This window comes from Scomber scombrus, chromosome 15 (assembly GCF_963691925.1).
Source record: "Scomber scombrus chromosome 15, fScoSco1.1, whole genome shotgun sequence".
Taxonomy (NCBI): domain Eukaryota; kingdom Metazoa; phylum Chordata; class Actinopteri; order Scombriformes; family Scombridae; genus Scomber; species Scomber scombrus.
The window spans coordinates 2,225,129-2,244,999 of record NC_084984.1 but is presented as its reverse complement, the minus strand read 5'-3'; the positions used below and the strand labels follow the sequence as shown (position 1 = coordinate 2,244,999).

General features: G+C 40.3%; 3 protein-coding genes across 3 annotated transcripts in view; all 3 read right to left on the bottom strand.

The window, feature by feature from the left end:
* The window catches only part of golga2 (golgin A2), a 178,650-nt gene that overhangs the window by 53,511 nt on the left and 105,268 nt on the right, over nt 1–19,871 (bottom strand). The gene's annotated exons all lie outside the window — the stretch shown is intronic.
* surf4 (surfeit 4) lies at nt 113–11,060 on the bottom strand. Its single transcript, XM_062434354.1, has 6 exons — nt 10,800–11,060; nt 6,787–6,973; nt 5,744–5,820; nt 5,607–5,650; nt 4,705–4,891; nt 113–744 (listed from the first exon to the last, which is right to left on the bottom strand). Exons 1-6 carry the CDS (start codon nt 10,845–10,847, stop codon nt 478–480), a joined length of 810 nt encoding a protein of 269 aa, XP_062290338.1. The 5' UTR covers nt 10,848–11,060; the 3' UTR covers nt 113–477.
* Nucleotides 15,294–19,395, bottom strand: surf2 (surfeit 2). The gene is made up of 6 exons (XM_062434766.1): nt 19,225–19,395; nt 18,833–18,984; nt 18,535–18,638; nt 16,765–16,950; nt 15,804–15,949; nt 15,294–15,688 (listed from the first exon to the last, which is right to left on the bottom strand). The coding sequence occupies exons 1-6, from the start codon at nt 19,297–19,299 to the stop codon at nt 15,596–15,598; spliced, it is 756 nt and encodes a 251-aa protein (XP_062290750.1). The 5' UTR covers nt 19,300–19,395; the 3' UTR covers nt 15,294–15,595.

The following is a 19,871-nucleotide window of genomic DNA, read 5'->3' as shown; positions in this document are numbered from 1 at the left end:
TCAGGAAATATGAAAATGTTATCTTTGACAACCGATGGCAAGACACCCATAAAACAAATACATTTCTTTCATTACTTCTTCAGACAAAACAAATCCACTTATCAGCCATTAATGGTTTACCTTGCACTTTGAAATACATGGGCCTTTTTAAATTCTTGCTGTCATGAAAAAAAACCCCCAGACATACAAGAAGGGTTTAGAAAAAAATGTGGCATTACCATGTTCAACTTAAAAAAAACAAAAAACAGCGATTGGGAAGAAAATTAAAAAATAAAAAGTCCATTGATGTGTGAGGTGGTGTTTTTACGGATTTGGCCAAATAAAAAATAAGCTAGAAAAACAAAAAACACTGTGCACCCAGGTGGGTTGAGCTGGAGGAGAGGGAGGGTCTTTGTGTCCCAGTCGGTGGTGGTGGGAGGGGGGGGGGGGGGGAAGTCAGTGATGCTGTGCAATCCTCTCATCTTAACCCCCTTTAGCCTACCACTCTTTCTTTTTCTCGTCCATGGACACTCCGCCGGGCCCGAGCGCCACCACCAACAGCAGGCCGCCGATGACAGAGGTGGTCTGGAAGAAGTCGTACTTGAGGAAGTCGTGCATGGGCTTGTAGGCGGGGATGGTCCAGAAAGCGTTGAAGTAGACATTGATAGCCAGAAGCCAAACGACGAGGGTCAATGCTGCTAGCTTGGTTTTGAAGCCGATGGCCACCAGGATGATGAGAGCGGTCCCCACCATGTTCTGCAAGATCTAAAAGAAGAATGCAAAAGTTAAAGTCAAAGGTTTTAGATTAGATTACACAATCTGGAGACGGGGTCCCACTGTTAGCTGTTATGCTGCACACAACTGGAACAAACTACCAGCAGAACTGAAATCAGCCCCAACTGTGAATATTTTTAAATCCAGGTTAAAAACACTTCTCTTCTCCTGTGCTTATGATTGAACTCTTTATTTCAAAGCACTTTAAATGTTAATCTTTCATTTGCACTCTATGTCCTTTTAATGATTTTAAAGCAAATCATTATTTTATGCTGCAACCTTATATTTAATGCTCTATTATAGTATTTTATTTCTCTATTTTATTTCTATTGGGTTTTATTTTTTATTTCTCAAATTCCATGTTTTTCCCCCAATTTTTTCTGTTAAATGTTTGTTTTATATAAAGCACATTGAGTTGCCACTGTGTATGAAATGCACTATATAAATAAAACTGCTTTGCCTTAAATATAGACGAAACCTCTAAAAATATGAGTAAACTGGTATGGTAGGAATCAGAAATGATTTCCACAGTGCTTCAAAATTAAAATTAAGACCAAGTGAAAAGAGAAATTAAAAAAAAAAAAGAAGGAATTTTGCTGTTTTGCATGTTTCATTCTGTTTATTCAGGATGTCTATTAGAGGGTATTTAAAAATGATTTCCTACCTAACAGACAGACATTGGTTTTAGTGTAGTATGTTTAGTCCTGGCAGGCTGCCAGACCAACAAGAACCCCCACCAGGCCAAAAATAACACCATCATTCAGAAATCAATCATCATTTGTGTTTGGGAGTCTCTATACAGCAACTCTTCCAAAACAGCATCAAAATCTGTGTTCTTGCTCTCTCTCTCCTCTCCTTCCTCTCTCTCCTATCCTTCCTCTCTCTCCTCTCTTTCCTCTCTCTCCTATTCTTCCTCTCTCCTCTCCTTCCTCTCTCTCCTATCCTTCCTCTCTCTCCTATCCTTCCTCTCTCCTATTCTTCCTCTCTCCTCTCCTTCCTCTCTCTCTCCTCTCCTTCCTCTCTCTCTCCTTCCTCTCTCTCTCCTCTCCTTCCTCTCTCTCTCCTCTCCTTCCTCTCTCCTCTCTCTCTACCCCAACCGGTGGAGACAGATGTTCTCCCACTGTGAGCCTGGTTCTGGTTCTGAGGTTTCTTCCTGTTAAAAGGGAGTTTTTTCTCTCCATTGTCACTAAGTGCTGCTCATGTAGGAATGTTGAGTCTCTTTAAAATTAAAACCTGAAGAGTTCGGTTTAGAACCTGCTCTAAGTGTAAAGTGCCTTGAGATAACTTTGTTGTGATTTGGCGCTATACAAATAAAGATTGATTGATTGAGATTGATTGTTGCCTGGGGGAAACTCTTGATGTGGACCCCTCCATTAAAAGAAACTCAATATTTTATTTATTAAGAATAATTTATTTATGTCATCAGACGTTGACCCCAAACATATGAATTCATGCAGGCCAAAATATCTGTATTTTCTAAACATACCCAGCCTGAAACTGGATAAAGATAGAGATAAAAATATGGGACGACTTATAAATATGATTCCTTTAACTTTTTGTGTGATCAGGTCCAAATGTTGTGTACACTACATTGGTACAGGTAGTGAGAGTGAACAGCTGAGTGCCCACTACACAGTCAGTGAGTTGCACATGTAAAGTGGAGAAAAATAGACTCAAAGCCTAAAAACATGCTTCAGGTTGTGGTTATATTAAATGTGTAAACAGAAATATTGATTCAAATTAGCCACGCCCTAATGCATACCCTGCTTTATCGTCACATATAAAATCAGGGAGGCCAAAATGTCCCAAATGAACATCATACTGCATTGAAGAAGGCTTTAAACTAGCGATTGAGACCATAAACACATTTTGAAAACGTTTACTGAGGTTAGAAATCAAGTGAGAAGTTGGTGAATTCTCCATTGACTTGTATAGAGACGGAAGTCCTTTTGACACCAAAACGGTCGCCCCCTGGTGGCCTTTTGATAGAATGCAGTCAGACATATGTAAAATGGACAACTGAAAAACAGTTAAAAAGCTTTCTGTGTAGACAATGTGTGGAACTTACAAGTCTGTTACTAAAAGGCAACTTATTGTAATGAAAGAAACACACACACACTGTTTTCCCACAATAAGGGGCCATCCACATGGAGACGATTTTGGAATGAAACCGCAAATGTCTTGAGCGTTTAGGCCGACCGTAAAAATGGATCCATAGTTTTCGCTGCTTGAAAACTCACTTTAAAAAAAAACCTGGTTCCAAGGTGGAAAAGTCCAAAACGTTTCAGGTTTTGGATTCGTGACAACAACCAGAAACGCAAACGATGATGTCATCACCCCTCGACCCCACCCCTCTAGCTTTTGACCTCTTAAGATCGTGACGTCTCATAACAACAACACACAATGGCGGAATACAGCCTAACCCCGACGATGCTGGCGGTGCTGCAGCAGATAATGACCCTTATTAACACGCTAGGGGGATATATGTTACAGCAAAACCGATATATTGTTATATTGTTCGGTTATTTCTCCTTCTTCGACCGTCTGTTTGCATACAGCACGCAGGCTTTATGCGCATGCTCCACCTCTTCTTCTTCGTTTTTCGGTGGATTTCTGTAGCTGAAACAGCGCCACACACAGGCCTGGAATATGTAGTACAGTGTTTTCGAGAGTTAATGCGTTTTGGGTCCATCGTTACGGAGAATTGTCTGACCCCCCTGCTGAGAGAAATGGGGGGGGGGGGGGGGGGAGATCGTTTTCGAAATCTGGCTTCGTCTAAACGGCCCCTAAGTTTGCTCCATCTGGATTTAGGTGTCTGACATCATAGCTCTTGAATGTGATGTTTTTCAGCAGATGACTCAAAATCTAATGAAATTCCTTAAACTTAAACCCAGGTATGGCTCCTCAGGAATGTTCAATATATCTGATATTTGTATTCCAGTGGCTAAAATGTGCAAAACCACCTGCATGGTCTGTAAGTGCTTAAAAGAAACAAGACACAAGACACAAATGCTCCCATGCTGGTTAAGTTTGATGTTGAGCTTTATGCTGTAGCAATGATTACGGGCCAAACTGATAAACAGGTCTACATCTAATGGCTCTTTGCAAAATATTGCTACTCTAGATTTAGTCTGTGTTTGAAACCGCATACTTTCCTACTACTCGTACTAACTCTGACGTCATTTGAAGTATTTAGTGTGTTTCACTGCGTAGTATGTGATTTAGAGTATGTGAGAAGTTCCCGGATGGTTTACTAGATTCAGCAGAAATGCAGAGTATGCATCAAGAGCTGACTACTCACACTCACATTACCCAAGATGCAACAGAACTTCTGAAAAAACCCAAAATACAAACGTCACAGATCAACACCTCGTTGGGTTCAAGTTAGCTACAGCGAGGGTATGTTCGCTTCCTGTTTTCAAAATAAAAGCACTAATTCTATCGTTATGGTTTTCTTAATAATAAAAGGTAACGGGTGTTTTATTCTGTGAAAATGACCGGAAGTGCGTTACTCGCTACGGCTAACTCCGAATTCGCAGGAACAAAACTTTAAACAGGTGTTATTTGGACAGATTAGCGTCACATTGTGGATCTAAAGGGCTACTTTACTTTCTCTCCTAAAAAGGTTAGAAATGTGGATAAAGTGGTTTATTTATAGAGTTAGAGCTAAAATGAAATCAGCTTCAGCCTGCTGATTTCAGCTCGGGTAGGGACGAAATGCATTGTGGGTTATCGTGTAGTTTACTACAGTGTAATCGGTCTGCTTACTATCTGGTCGTTTAGTGTGTAGTATGTAGTATAGAAGTATGTAGTATGTAGTATAAAAGTATGTAGTATAGAAGTATGCGGTTTCGAACACAGCCTCAGTCTGCATCCATACTAATGTGACGGCATAAGAAATGAATTTGTATGTTGCAGAACGTAGCAGTGATTGGTGCTCTCAGTACTCACAGAGAAGAAGTTGGAGTCAAAGTGTAGCAGGGTCATGAACATGAGCACCAGCAGTACTCGACCGCCCAGTTGCATGTACTGCTTCGGCGAACTTTCTCCCATAGAAGGGACTCCGGCAAACATGCTCTTCCCTTCTGAACGAGACTCAGCCAGCAGCAGCAACAGACCACCTCCGAGGGCAAGGTTTCTGAGACAGGAGAAGAGAGGGGGAGGGTTATTTATGGACACAGCATGTCAGACCTTCAGTCAGCCAAGCAGAAAAATGTCTGCAGTAGTATGCATTGCAAACAGTGCAATCAGGGTTTCCGAGGCTGATCTCAGCTGCCAAATTGTTATTAGCTGGTCATGATTGACTGAAATGAGTCTGTTGACCTATTGATTTATTACATTAGTCTACTGAATGACATAAAATGACAAGTAGCAATCACAATACTGCTTATTTTGGGGTTTTTTTTTGTTTGCCAACTTGTTGATTACACAACTGATGCACTACGGTTTACCCCGAGTTAATGCCAACAACCCTTCAATCAAAAAGTACACAGAATGTAGAAACAGAGAAACTCCAATGTTGCACTGTATTTAACAGTTTTCTCTAATGTTTGATGGCTCATGTGGCCTGTCTATGATAATAAATCATGGGTCCACAGTGACTACAGTAATGAGAATTGAGGAGATTTCTCATTTCCTGCCTAAGCAAGCGTTATTAAAAGTTCTAGTCGAGCAGCAAAAGCAATACATTCTGTTAAATTAATTTATGATAGGCAGTGAAATTAAAAACATAACACCAGAAACCACCTGTCTGTTTGAATATTAGTTGATATATATTAATATTCTGCTTCTAAATTACTGAGGTTATGGTACTTTGAACAGTTTATCTAAAAACTGCACCGTGTGACACCTACCTCATCAAAAATTTAAGGTCCCATAAAATGCTGTATGCGACAGTCTGATGGAAAAAAAAGACAAGATGCTCTGGATTAGAAACAATGACAAATTGTTGGAAAATGTACATTTAAAATAGGTGTAATGCCATTCTCACCTGTAGCGCTATGATGCCAAATAATCCAAAGCAGGCATACTGTACAAAATTTCTACTGAGGATGAGGACACAACCACCTGTTAGGACACACAGCAAAGCAAAAGGTATTTTAACAGAGAAAGTCACGGCTGCCAAACACTTAAGTAATGAGTTATGGAAATACTACTATTGTCTATTGTTTGCATACTTGTCAACATAGTAGATTAGTTTACAGTTTCAGGACTATTTAAGACTTCTTTTTTCCCCCCATTATTTTCTATGGTGACTACTGTTCTGGTTTTTACATGATAGGAATGAGATCTGATATCTAGTGGACATGTCTCTTGCTGTTACAGAGAATAAAAAGCATCATCAAAAAGTCAATACAGCTGTGGTTTGTTACTAGCAGTGAAGTTCATCAGATTTGTGAGGAAGTGAGCATGCATGTGCAGTAAATCTAGTTTCTGTTTTAAGCATGGAGAAGCAGGATGTTTCAGCACCGATGCCTTCATCGCTGTGCAGTGTGCAAACTTCTGCTCTTATAGCCCATCTGCTCCAAAGTTCAAGGGGCTCAGGGATGCATTTTCACACCTGCTGCTGTAAACTAATCTGTGTTCATGTGAGCTGCCTGATGCCTTCCTTCAACAAGCCTCGTCAGTCTCCCCTGAATTCATCAGCAAGATGGATTAAATCCCAGAACTGTGCTTATATTTGTTGCACATCTATCTGCAAAGTGTAAACATATTCATTCTGAAATGCAGCGGGCACACTTTTAAACTTTTGATGCATTTACCCCATTTCCTCTGGATCATGCATCAATTTAAGTTTCAGACTGATGCAAAAAATGTCCATTTTTATACTGATGCTTTTTGGCTTCTCTTAGTCAAAAAACTTCTAATCACATATGGCACTTGGCAATTTTTTTCTCTTGTTTTTAACCTGAATGTATCACACACCACTCACTAATGCAAATTCATTTAACTTCCTTTAACACAGTAATATCTGAGTGTATTTATCTCACATCCGGACCTTAACGTGACCTGTGCTGTCTCCAATTCACTCACCCAACTGTCCTATGAGGTTAAGTAGCACAAAGCACGTAGCCAGGAAGTAGCCGCAGCTCCAGGTAGCCTCAATGTAGTCTCTCTGCTCATTCCACTGGAACCACATACGGATGCCATCCTCCAGGAAGGTGCTGATGAGACAAAGACGTGCCAGGTGGGGCAGGTACTGTTTGGTTACCCGCAGGAACTGTGCAACAGAGGGGGATGATAGAGGTCACATGATTGACAAGAAAACAGGACGACTTGAAATGCAAAAAGGATGTGGTTCCTGAGTATCGAGGTCGCTAAATACAGCAAATCGCCCACAGTTCATCATATCTGGGTCACTGAGCAGTAACATGACATAAAAGGCTTCCTTTTAAAAAACACAAACAACGCTTCCTGACCTGCTACCAGTCAGACAACTTTCATACTCTGAATAGTGAAAGTAGTCTTCAGGGCTTCTGCTCCTAATTATTATTTACACTGTTAATTATAGGGGTGGGAATAAACTCACTAGCCATTTGACTACAACTGTCATGCTAAGTAAATGTTGAAAGAGTAGTCATTAAGGGCAGATTGCTGCTTTGGGTTAGGTAGGCTTAAGAAGTTTTGTTGCTGAATAGTGTGAATCCATCAGTAGCGAAAGCTGGTTTCTCGGCTTCTCTTTTTGGATTATTCAAGCAGTCTCTTACATGACATGACATTAAAACATTACCATACAAGGTGGAGTCAGTGATTGTGGAGAAAGACACGTCAATACACGTTTTGAAAAATTCACTGACAGTCCGTTAGCGCTCCATTCCAGCGTTCACACACAACCTTGGCTCCCTACATGGGAAACAAAGTGGCTTGGACCGACTCATACAAGACTATTCCAGCCAATCAGTAATAGGGGGCGTTCGTGCTCATACACAGGACAGGTGGAAGCAGGCGGGGAGTTCCGGTCCTCTGAAATGAGGCCAACGTGGAAGTAACTTAAAACTGCATTCTATCAAAAGGCCACCAGGGGGCGACTGTTTTGGTGTCAAAAGGACTTCCGTCTCTATACAAGTCAATGGAGAATTCACCAACTTCTCACTTGATTTCTAACCTCAGTAAACGTTTTCAAAATGTGTTTATGGTCTCAATCGCTAGTTTAAAGCCTTCTTCAATGCAGTATGATGTTCATTTGGGACATTTTGGCCTCCCTGATTTTATATGTGACGATAAAGCAGGGTATGCATTAGGGCGTGGCTACGTCCTGATTGACAGGTTGATTGGTTCACAGGTTCAGGAGGGCGCCTCATGCTCCTCCTGATGCCCATATAAGTAGAATCCCCGTTTTTATTTTTCCCAGCATGCACCTGAAATTTTCAAGATGGCGCTGCTCAGATCCGATACTATTGGCTTACGAGCAGCAGTCCACAAACCAATGGGTGACGTCACGTATGTTACGTCCATTTCTTATATACAGTCTATGGGTGGAAGTCATCAGAGCGCCTCTCTATGATGACACGAAAGTCTCTTGTCTTCAAAAAGCGCTTTTGACATCCATCACTTGTCTCAAAAACCGACACACTTCAATCCACACTTAGCGAGGCAAAAAAACCCTCTTGCTTTTTTCCTCGCTATGTCTATTTCTGTCACATTTAGTGAGGCATAATCTGAGGAGGCAGCTGTTTAAAATCACACAAAGATCCTACTGTATATGAGTGTTGAACTTATTATTAACTGTATTTGCAATGACTGATAAAAGGCTCCTAGTCTGTCTATAAGCTTGCATGTTTCACTGCAGACAGATTCCCCTCACTCGTTTGGGTGGGCAGGTAAATAAAAACAATGAATCAATAAATACAAACTGTTGATTTCTTCCTGTGGAGCTGACAGGCAAACTATTTTGGTTCAGTACATTTCTGCAGTCAATCAGCCTGGTGAATGCAGCTTTTCCAGCCGCTGTCCTCTAAGCTGACAGACAACTACTAACGCAGATTGAGTGAGAATCAATCAGGCTGCAGAGAGTGCATTTTTTAATATAATATTTTTAAATTAAATATTTTTTCTGCTTGTAATAATGTGTGAGAGAAACAGAAGTGACTCCACAGCTGACGCATTGCTCTGGATTCTGTTATATTTCTCATTTGCTTGTTGACTCTGCGATGTTGCGTCCATGAATTTGGGAGTCAGAACTTCTGAAGGAGAGTGAAGGGTATGTGTTTGGGTGTTTTGCTCTAATATCAACAATCTTTTCTCCAGAGTCACCGACTCTAACTTTAAATGATTCTAATGATTATTTATATACAACTTCACTCTAACATTTTCCGATTGTATGAGCCTGAAAGATAACTTCCCATATCACACACATTTTCTTTGGCTTATTAATCGAAACCTACTAAACATATACTTCATACTATCATTTTATCTGGAACTGAACAGAACAACATGTAACTGTCTTCAAGAAAGTACAAGGTGTACCATTAGCCGAGAAACAGTCTACAATGTTCAAGACAGGAAACAAGGTTGTGCCTCACAGTCTCCATTTACCTTTTGTATTGTTGTGAGTAAAAGTACAAAAAATGAAACTGCCCTATGAGATTCTCACTGACATGATTCATGATCATCAGATTCTGGGATACTACAGTGACCCAGTAGAGGAGCAGGGACCTGCCCCCCGTCCCGCCTACTGAGCAGTCCACATCAGCACTGTCAGACCTCGGCAGCCTATCCGTGTCCACCAACTCCCACTATCACTGCAGCATGACGCATGAATGGACAAACCGAGAGCCAATCAGAACAAGCCTGAGGTTGCTCCACAGCCTAGAAATAGACTGTAGAGTAACATGTTGGTAACATGTTAGCCGAGGGGATTCATTCAAGAGAGATGTGTCCTCAAAATGGATCTGCAGAGAAGTTTTTTTTCTTAACCAAGCAAGTTCCCCTTTTCATGTCATTTTTTACAATGAATATCACAAGTAAGCAGCATGTGATGGCAGAGTATAAATCAATTAGATGTAATTTAATTAGGGAAGTGGGCTGAGTTCAGTCAACACTACTGCCTTAAACATACAGACCTGCCTCCATGACTTGATGTCTGAACTGACAGTAGCTTTCCAAGGTTACTGCTAACATTTTGTCCTGCAAAAACATGAGGCCATGAAAATAGCACCCAGCACTGCACTACAGTGCAGTGCAGTGAAGATGCCTCTCATGAGCCTGCCATAACTTTTCAGTGCAGACCAAAAAAAAAACCATCCTTAAAAAACCCTGATCTCTAGGTTGTTATCAGTCTTCACACCAACATAAGTTACAGGCACATCTTAAATCCGATCTTATAGACCAGTGCATTGCCTGTGATTACACCAGTGCAACAAGCTCGCGCGCACACACACACACACACACACACACACACACACACACACACACACACACACACACACACAGAGAGAGAAAGACACACAAAAATAATCAAGATTTCTGATTATTAAGGCCACATGCAGATGCTCAGATTACACCAACTAAACGCATCTCCCAACTTCTGTAAACTCAGCCACCTTTAAACCATCAGCAACACCTAGCAATTAGGCGCTAATGCAGCGTATGACTAAACTGGTGTTAGCCAATAACTTGGTAGCTAAGCTGGCTGATTTCACAACTGCTGGCTGGCTGAGATATTATGTTATAAAACCCACAAGACGACACGATAATGTTAATTTCACTGCTGTCATTTAATGAAGCAGTCATTCAAACTCATGCGTCTAAACGTTTTGGATAAGTTGCCAAGCAGATGTCAGGTTGTCGGTTGTCGGTGTTGAATTAAACAACGCTATCTAAACCCATCGCAGAGACACATGACAGCAGTAGACATCTCAATCATTGATCTCGAGTGAATTAGAGGACAGTAGCGAGCAATAGCGGACTTAAAAAAACAATATAGAAAAGTGGCAAACTGCTGTAGGAAGGAGGAATGAGGGTTAGTCCATTCTTAGAGCCAACTATGTTAGCCGCTATCATGCTAGCTGCGGCTAACGGCTCTAAAAGCTAAAAGCTGAAGTTACCTGGTCTGCCACGTCTTCGGCCGTGTTCATGAGATCCTCCTGCCCCATGTTTCTGTAATATTAAAGATGTTTGTCTTTATAAATTGAGGTTCAGCACAACACAAGTGTCGATGTGTTGGTTTTTTCTTTCCTCGCAGGCTCGGCTCAGGCAGTTCCTCCCCCTGTTATCGTTATTTACTTGAAGATTTCCCGACCGCCTGGACGCCAGAGAAAGGCCGCCTCCGCCCCACAATGCCCCGCGAGCTGCCGACAGAGTCAGAGCCCCCCTACATGGAGCTGCAACCACGGTGTGCCACGTAGACTGATCCGTGCAGGGGCTCCAGGGGTTTGTTTACCGGGTTTACGGGCATGTAAACAACCACATGTTTACCACCTGAATTAATTCTAACATTAGTTGCACGCCCAGTAATCTGTGCAGCGATTTTAAATGGTTTGCAACCAGTGGTGGAAAGTAACTAAGTACATTTAGGCCTACTCAAGTACTGTAATAGTTGTTTTTTGTAAACTTAATTTTAAATATTGTTTTTTATTCTTATTAATTCTACCATTTATTGCACGCCCAGTAATCTGTGCAGCGATTTTAAATAGTGGAAAGTAACTAAGTACATTTAGGCCTATACTCAAGTACTCTAATAGTTGTTTTTTGTAAACTTAATTTTAAATAGTTTTTTATTCTTATTAATTCTACCATTAATTGCACGCCCAGTAATCTGTGCATCGATTTTAAATGGTTTGCAACCAGTGGTGGAAAGTAACTAAGTACATTTAGGCCTACTCAAGTACTGTAACAGTTTTTTTTAAACTTAATTTTAAATATTGCTTTTATTCTAATATTGTTTTTATTCTTATTACTTCTACCATTTATTGCATGCACAGTAGTCTATGCAGCAATTTTAAATGGTTTGCAACCAGTGGTGGAAAGTAACTAAGTACATTTAGGCCTACTCAAGTACTGTAGGCTGATAGTTGTTTTTTTTAACTTAATTTTAAATATTGTTTTTATTCTGTTTTTTTTTTAGATACTTTTACTATGTAGGCTTTTTTTTTTTTGCATGGAAGCCCATTTCCGCCAATGTGATGAAAAATAATTATGCAAATAATTATGAGAAACTTTATCAAAAATGACTTATTAACTCAATGAGAAACTATCTAAAAATAATGAGAAACTATCTCAAAATAATGAGTTATCTTATTAGTATTATTAGCTTATTATTATCTTATTAGTATTATTAGCTTATTATTATCTTATTAGTATTATTAGCTTATTATTATCTTATTAGTACTTATTAGTATCTCATTATTTTGAGATACTAAGCCATTATTTTGCATTACCAAGTCATTATTTTAAGAGAGTATCTCATTATATTGAGATAGTAAGTCACTATTGTGAGATATGAGGTCATTCTTTTGAAAAAGTTTCTCATTATATTGACTAACAGGCCCTTTAAAAAAAATCATATTGGTGAATACGGGCTTCGATATTATTTTACTATTTTTATTATTATATTCCATTTTATACTAAAATTAAATCCCCTCCTCCTCCTCTCCTTCTCCCTAATCCACCAATCCTAAATCAAATAATATAATTTCAGAAGGTTTACTGCTGTGTAAACGTGCATACATCATTCTGCACAGTGAAGATCAAACATCCAAGAAAAACATATTTGAGAGGAGGGGGGGGGGGACTTATAAATTATGACAAGTGAAACCAAAAAGGACACAAACTGTCTCACAAACAACAATGCAGTAAGTTGAGGTCACACAGTTGGGCAACATAATGTGTGTTGGTAAGGTGCTGAGGCAGTAGCAGTAGTGCTCCCTCATATAAACCTTACAAACCTCTGAAACTTTACTGGTTTAACTGACACTAACTTTCACAATACAAACTGTTTGATGGTGGAGTCCTGCCAAGCTGAACGTCACCCTGCAGACGTTGAGATGAAATTGAGGCTCTTAATGGTCAGGCTCCATTATATATCTTAAAGAGCTTATAGTACCTTATGTACCTACCAGAACACTTTGCTCCCAGCATGCAGGCCTACTGCTGGTTCCTAGTATCTCTAAAAGTAGAATGGGAGGCAGAGCCTTCAGTTATCAGGCTACTCTCCTGTGGAACCATCTCCCAGATTCGGTCCGGAGGGCAGACACCCTCTCTACGTTTAAGAGTAGGCTTAAAACTTTCCTTTGTGATAAAGCTTATAGTTAGCCAGCTCCTAGTTTATGCTGCTATAGGCTTAGACTGCCGGGGGACTCCTACCTCCATGATGCACTGAGCTCCTCTCTCTCTCTCTCTCTCTATCCATCCATCTATATCCAATAACATGACAGATTCCAGTCCTGGACCTTCTAGCTCCAATGTTTATTTTCAATGTGCTTCTCTCTCTCTCTCTCTCTCTCTCTCCTCTCCTTCCTCTCTCTCTCTCTCTCTCTCTCTCTCTCTCTCTCTCTCTCCTCTCCTTCCTCTCTCTCTCTCTCTCTCTCTCCTCTCCTTCCTCTCTCTCTCCTCTCCTTCCTCTCTCTCCTCTCCTTCCTCTCTCCTATCCTCTCTCCTCTCCTCTCCTTCCTCTCTCTCCTCTCCTTCCTCTCTCTTTCTCCTCTCTCTCTCTCCTTCCTCTCTCTCTCCTCCTTCCTCTCTCTCCTCTCCGTCCTCTCTCTCCTATCCTTCCTCTCTCTCCTCTCCTTCCTCTCTCTCCTATTCTTCCTCTCTCCTATCCTTCCTCTCTCTCCTCTCCTTCCTCTCTCTCCTATTCTTCCTCTCTCTCCTCTCCTTCCTCTCTCTCCTTTCCTTCCTCTCTCTCTCTCCTCTCTCTCTCCTCTCCTTCCTCTCTCTCCTATTCTTCCTCTCTCTCCTCTCCTTCTCTCTCTCCTTTCGTTCCTCTCTCTCTCCTCTCTCTCTCCTCTCCTTCCTCACTCCTCTCTCCTATTCTTCCTCTCTCCTCTCCTTCCTCTCTCCTCTCCTTCCTCTCTCTCCTATCCTTCCTCTCTCCTCTCCTTCCTCTCTCCTCTCCTTCCTCTCTCTCCTCTCTACCCCAACCGGTCGAGGCAGATGTTCTCCCACTGTGAGCCTGGTTCTGGTTCTGAGGTTTCTTCCTGTTAAAAGGGAGTTTTTTCTCTCCATTGTCGCTAAGTGCTGCTCATGTGTGAATGTTGGGTCTCTTTAAAATTAAAACCTGAAGAGTTCGGTTTAGAACCTGCTCTATGTGTAAAGTGCCTTGAGGTAACTTTGTTGTGATTTGGCGCTATACAAATAAAGATTGATTGATTGATTGATTGATATAAGATTGAAGAATGGAGTCGTACAGCATCCATGTAGGCGTGTGAAGCTGTTTTTTGTAGTTGTGCATTTTAAAAAGCCTCAATACACTTAACCAGAGCTGCAGCATACCGTTGGGCCTCTCCTCTCTGCTGAACAACACCCTTAAGCTCCACACGCTTCCTTGCTCCCATAGCACCTTGTTAAAACTCCCTTAAGCCCTCTCCCAACAGGACTGGATATACAACCTGTAGAGACACAATGAAGACACACGTTGGAGGAGTTACTGTAGTTGTCAGTACAGAACGCAGCCGCCCGTATCTTAACCAGAACTCCCTCTATTGAACACATCACTCCTGCCCTGCAGCAGCTTCATTGGCTCTCTATCAAATCCCGCATTGACTTTAAGATTCTACTCCTCACTTACAAGATCCTTCCCAACCTGGCACCATCATATCTCTCTGAACTGATTCACATCTACACACCTTCCCCAACTCTCCGATCCTCCTCTGCCAACCAGCTCTTTGCCCCATCTGCCAACTTAACTACCATCATGGGGTCCAGACCCGTCAGCTGATCTGCCCCCCCCCCCCGCCTCAGGAACTCTCTCCCACCAGACATTCACACTTCTGACTGTTTCCACCTTTAAATCCCGCCTGAAAACGCTCCTATTCAGAGCTGCATACTCTGTCTCACACTAACTATGCATCACGTTCTTGTTTATTTATTGTACTGATGCACTTTATAGTCACATTCATATTTATTCTTTATCTTTGCACTAAATGTTACCTGATTTATATTGTTTGATGTACTGTTGTTGTGTTTTATGAGCTTTGTAAGGTGTCCTTGAGTGCTTTGAAAGGCGCCTTTAAATAAAATGCATTATTATTATTATTATAAATGCCGCCGGCTCGGACTGATGCTGACATTTACGGAGGATCAGCCAGATATGCTGATCTACTGACGGTGACTGAGATGAGGAAGAGGATGAGCATGTTTCCTCTACTTATGAAAAAAATACAATTTATACACAAAAATGTGATGTTTGATGTTTGTCAAGGCTACAAACATGTTTCATCTTCTGGCAAGTCTGAATTTTGTAAAACTCTTTTTTAAATAGCACTTAAAAAGATTGATCTAAAAACGTTCCTGCAAACTGCACATTTCAGAGGTGTGTCGTCATGCTTTTTATCTGCTTTATAGGAAATGATTGGTAGAAAGAACATAACACAGACAATGTGTGCAAGTGCAAACAGAGTTGTATTTTTGGACAGTGCTCTTGGTTGCAAACCAGAAAACAAACATATCCAGTACAAATGATCTGTTTACTGCCACAAACACACTTTCCATGACATGTAAACCCGCCTCGCAACAACAAAAATACATTTTTCATACACAGAAAAAATGAAAAATGTAAGCGATGTTCACTTATACGAAGGTGAGTCTATCCTCAGATACAGGAATACTACTCCAAACTGGATGTCAGTGTTTGTTGCCTGAATAATGTCCAGGTATAAAAACTCTTCAGATACGGATCAGCGTTTTATTTTCCACTTTGAGCTTTCAACTTTTTCTTATTACGTCCCGATTTCCAGTTGTTATTTCTGAATTTCTTCTGAAGACCACTACCCTGGACCTGGAACACACAAATAAAAATCATCATTTATCAAGAAAAAACACATAATGACAAAACAAATCCAACACACACACACACACACACACACAAAATGTTATTTCAGACCTCTACACACCTTTTTACGTTTCTGTTGCACTTGCTTGTCCACCTCCATCTCTTCATTCTCATCCTCATCCTCATCTGTCTGGAAGTCATCTTCTTTCTCACCCCCGCCATCCTCCATGGCTTCCTCTGCCTCTTTATTTAAAGTGAACATAGACGCTGTGGGGAAAAAATAAACAATGTTACAACAATGTAAAAATGCAACGTTTCAGTCTGTTTGAATCAATTTCAATCTGCATATCTGAACCATAGACTGTATATAAAATGGACGTAACATTTGGACGTCATCCATTATTTTGTGGACTGCTGCTTGGAAGCCAATAGTTTCGGATCTGAGCAGCGCCATCTTGAAAATTTCTGGTGCATGCTGGGAAAAATAAAAACAGGGATTCTACTTATATGGGTATCAGGAGGAGCATGAGGCGCCCTCCTGAACCAGTGAACCAATCAACCTGTCAATCACGACGTAGCCACGCCCTAATGCATACCCTGCTTTATCGTCACATATAAAATCAGGGAGGCCAAAATGTCCCAAATGAACATCATACTGCATTGAAGAAGGCTTTAAACTAGCGATTGAGACCATAAACACATTTTGAAAACGTTTACTGAGGTTAGAAATCAAGTGAGAAGTTGGTGAATTCTCCATTGACTTGTATAGAGACGGAAGTCCTTTTGACACCAAAACGGTCGCCCCCTGGTGGCCTTTTGATAGAATGCAGTTTTAAGTTACTTCTGCGTTGGCCTCATTTCAGAGGACCAGAGCTCCTCGCCTGATCTGGACTAGGGCGCAGTGAGAAACAAAGTCTGTAGCTTTCCAGTTAAACTAAACACCAAATCAATGATATTAATGACTATGAATGTGCTAATCAGTAAGTTCATTTGCTCTTTGCCTCGAATAAAAAAAACCTGCAAACTTCTGAGAGCCTCCATGACACATAACTATCATCCTACAGGTGAAAAAAGATACTGACATGGGTAGAGGTCACTCATGCTGTCTTCTGAGTCACTGTGACCGTCGTCACTGGATGAGGGTTCCCACACGTTGTTTCCATGTTTCGGGGCTCTCCCCTGATTGAAGTCCTCTCTGATAGCTTTGGGCCTTTTCTGTTTGAGTCTGGCTGGAACGAAGTCAATCCCCTGCTTCACACAGTCCTCGTCTATGGAAGGAATGAGACGGTTGCATAAGTAATCAGGCAATAATGTGAGAGCTGCGGATCTGTTAGTTATCTCATCGACAACTCATAACTGCAGCATATTATATGAACATGATTTCAGAAATGGAAATGGGTTTTTCAGCTCTGATTTAAGTTATATTGACTCAAAACTTGAAGAGATGTGACCTCTCAGTTTCAGTGTTGGATCTGTCAGTGCTAAGATAACTATTTGCATCATAAAGAATGACTTGAAAAGAGTAACTAATACTATTAAGACGTTTTGAAGGATCAAGGTACATTGGCAACACTGATAAGAACAGAGGTCAAGCACTAGATAAAACATGACATGGATAATAGTGCATTTTGGTTCCCTTTACTTTACAAAGCACTTGCCGGTCTGTCTCCACAGCACATCTCAGATATGCTGTCAGTTTATGACCTCAGCAGATGTGACTAGAGCACTTTCAAAGTCTGGTGCATATAAAAAATGGAAAGGTTTTTGCCCACTGAACCAACACCATGTTGTTTTACAAGCAAACTAAACACAGAATTTCCCTAAATGAACACACCATATTTGTACTATATATACATGGGTCAATGACGTATAAGGATTTACAACAACTCAATGTTAGAATAATAAAAACAAGCATATCTAATGCAGTAGTTCAAACATTCAGAATGTTGTGTACCTGAACATTCATATTATAAATGTGAAAGTGATTTTAGTGGGTTTTTCTAGATTAATTGGCACTGGCCTTAAAAAAAGTCATGTGGTGCGACCATGATTCATCTTGAAATAAATTAATTTACTTAAGATGCTTCACATCTTTTTTTTACAAGTTTTCAGTAATATAAAGTGTTTGGAAATGAACTGTTTTTTGTAAATGATGATCTTTTATTTATATAAGATATTTCAAAATGAATCATGGTCGCACCACATGACTTTTTTTAAGGCCAGTGCCAATTAATCTTGAAAAACCCACTAAAATCACTTTCACATTTATAATATGAATTTTTAGGTACACAACATTCTGAATGTTTGAACTACTGCATTAGATATGCTTGTTTTTATTATTCTACAATTGAGTTGTTGTAAATCCTTATACGTCATTGACCCTAATATAAAAAAGTTTGAACTACTTTTGTATGAGATGGTGCTGTACAAATACATTTGAACTGAATTTCTATTAAATCAAACAACAATTTTGGGAATATTGTGATTAGACTCTATAGTTGATATCGGCATGGACGTTTTACTGGATTATACAAGTTAAAGCTGTAAACATTTAACATTGTTATTTTCTGTTTCTAAATTACTGCACTCCTTAAATTGTGCACACATTTAAAAATGCCAGTTGGTGCAGATTTAGTTTGATCATGTTCAGCAGAAAGATGATATGCAAAGATATGTGAACAGATAAGTCGGATGTGTTTCATTTCCTTCCTGAAGTAGAATCAACTACCAGTCTATGTTACTCGGGCTTTGGGCTGTGTAACCATCCCACCGTTCAAAAGGCAGAGCACTCATAACCTACAATAAAACAACCAGTTAACTGTGTCATGCATGTAGATAAGTGATGCACTGACATTTGGCGAGGGCCTTGTTGAAGCGCTTCCCGTTGACATGTCTCAGGACATGGTGAGGCTGCCGGTTGAGGTGTCTGAGGGTCAGCTTACAGAACAGCTGATTACTAGAAAACAGACAATTAAAAATCAGAAAACATATTATAAAATGCACATCAGCTTGACAGATTTAGTGGATTTCTGAGTGATGAATTGTGGCATTTCTTTGATAATAAATGTAGAAAGAAAAACAGGATTTTGTTGCTTTCTCTTGCAAAATGACAACAAACTGACACACAGACAGACAGGAGAGTCTCCTTACGGTTGTTTTGAGCTTGGCACAACGTGTGGCTCATACTGGCTGTAGTTGAACTCTGCTGTAGCACTCAGTTTCTCATATTTCTTCCCTTTAGTGAAATTCTGCAGCTCAGACAGGTTGCATGGAAACTCGTGGCCATTCAGTGTACATTTGATCTGAAAACAGACGCAGTAGGTGACGCATGCGGTGCATTTGGTGGATGTTAATCGTGTCGTTAAGCAGGATGCAGCGATTAAACTGGTAATAAAGTGGACAATTCCCAGTCTTGGTCAACACATCTAGCCATCACAACCCCTTTACAAGTGCATGGCTCATGAGCTACATTAGCAACACGGCTAGCGTTAGCACTGCACCAAAGTGAAATGAGTGTGATGGGATGTAATTTGCTCGCTAACCTTTTTGCCATCAATGAGCTGAAGAAAAGGGTGATTTAAAAGGAAAGCTTTGAGATCCGCAGGTAATTCTTCCATAGCTTAAAAGTCACTTGAAAACAGATATTTCAATGTGTTGATCAGGCCACCCCCCCCCCTTTCAGGAAGTGTCTCCACGTGGGTTGACTGCTCCAGCTCTGTTGACTGATATTCTGGCGCCACCCACTGATTCAAGTAAGGAAAGTCAGCTTAGACGATAAGATAAAGCTTTCAATCATGATCATTATAAAAAAAACACGGCCATCTGATTAAATCAAAATGAGTAAATCAAGTAAAGGACGAGTTTTCCAGTGATGCCGAACTGATGACAAAACGCGATAAATGTAATAATAATAATAATAACAATAATTATAATAATAATAATACTTTATTTATGGATGACGTAATAGAACTGTATTTTATCTGAAGGCAAGGGCAAGGCAGTTTTATTTATATAGTGCATTTCATACACAGTGGCAACTCAATGTGCTTTATATAAAACAAACATTTAACAGAAAAAATTGAAAAAAAACAACAAACAACAAAAAAAACATTGAATTTGAGAAATAAAAATAAAACCCAATCCTAGTAAACACATACTTACCCCCCCCCCCCCCCACACACACACACAC

Coding starts and splice junctions, on each gene's coding strand:
- surf4 (XM_062434354.1), bottom strand. CDS start 10,847: ATGGGGCAGGAGGATCTCATGAACACGGCCGAAGACGTGGCAGACCAG. Junction 4,892..5,606: donor GACCTTAAATTTTTGATGAG/GTAGGTGTCACA, acceptor CTCCTGTCTCAG/AAACCTTGCCCTCGGAGGTG. Junction 745..4,704: donor TTGACTCCAACTTCTTCTCT/GTGAGTACTGAG, acceptor TTCTTCTTTTAG/ATCTTGCAGAACATGGTGGG.
- surf2 (XM_062434766.1), bottom strand. CDS start 19,299: ATGGAAGAATTACCTGCGGATCTCAAAGCTTTCCTTTTAAATCACCCT. Junction 16,951..18,534: donor CAACAAGGCCCTCGCCAAAT/GTCAGTGCATCA, acceptor TTCCTTCCATAG/ACGAGGACTGTGTGAAGCAG. Junction 15,950..16,764: donor CATGAGTGACCTCTACCCAT/GTCAGTATCTTT, acceptor TTTTCCCCACAG/CGTCTATGTTCACTTTAAAT.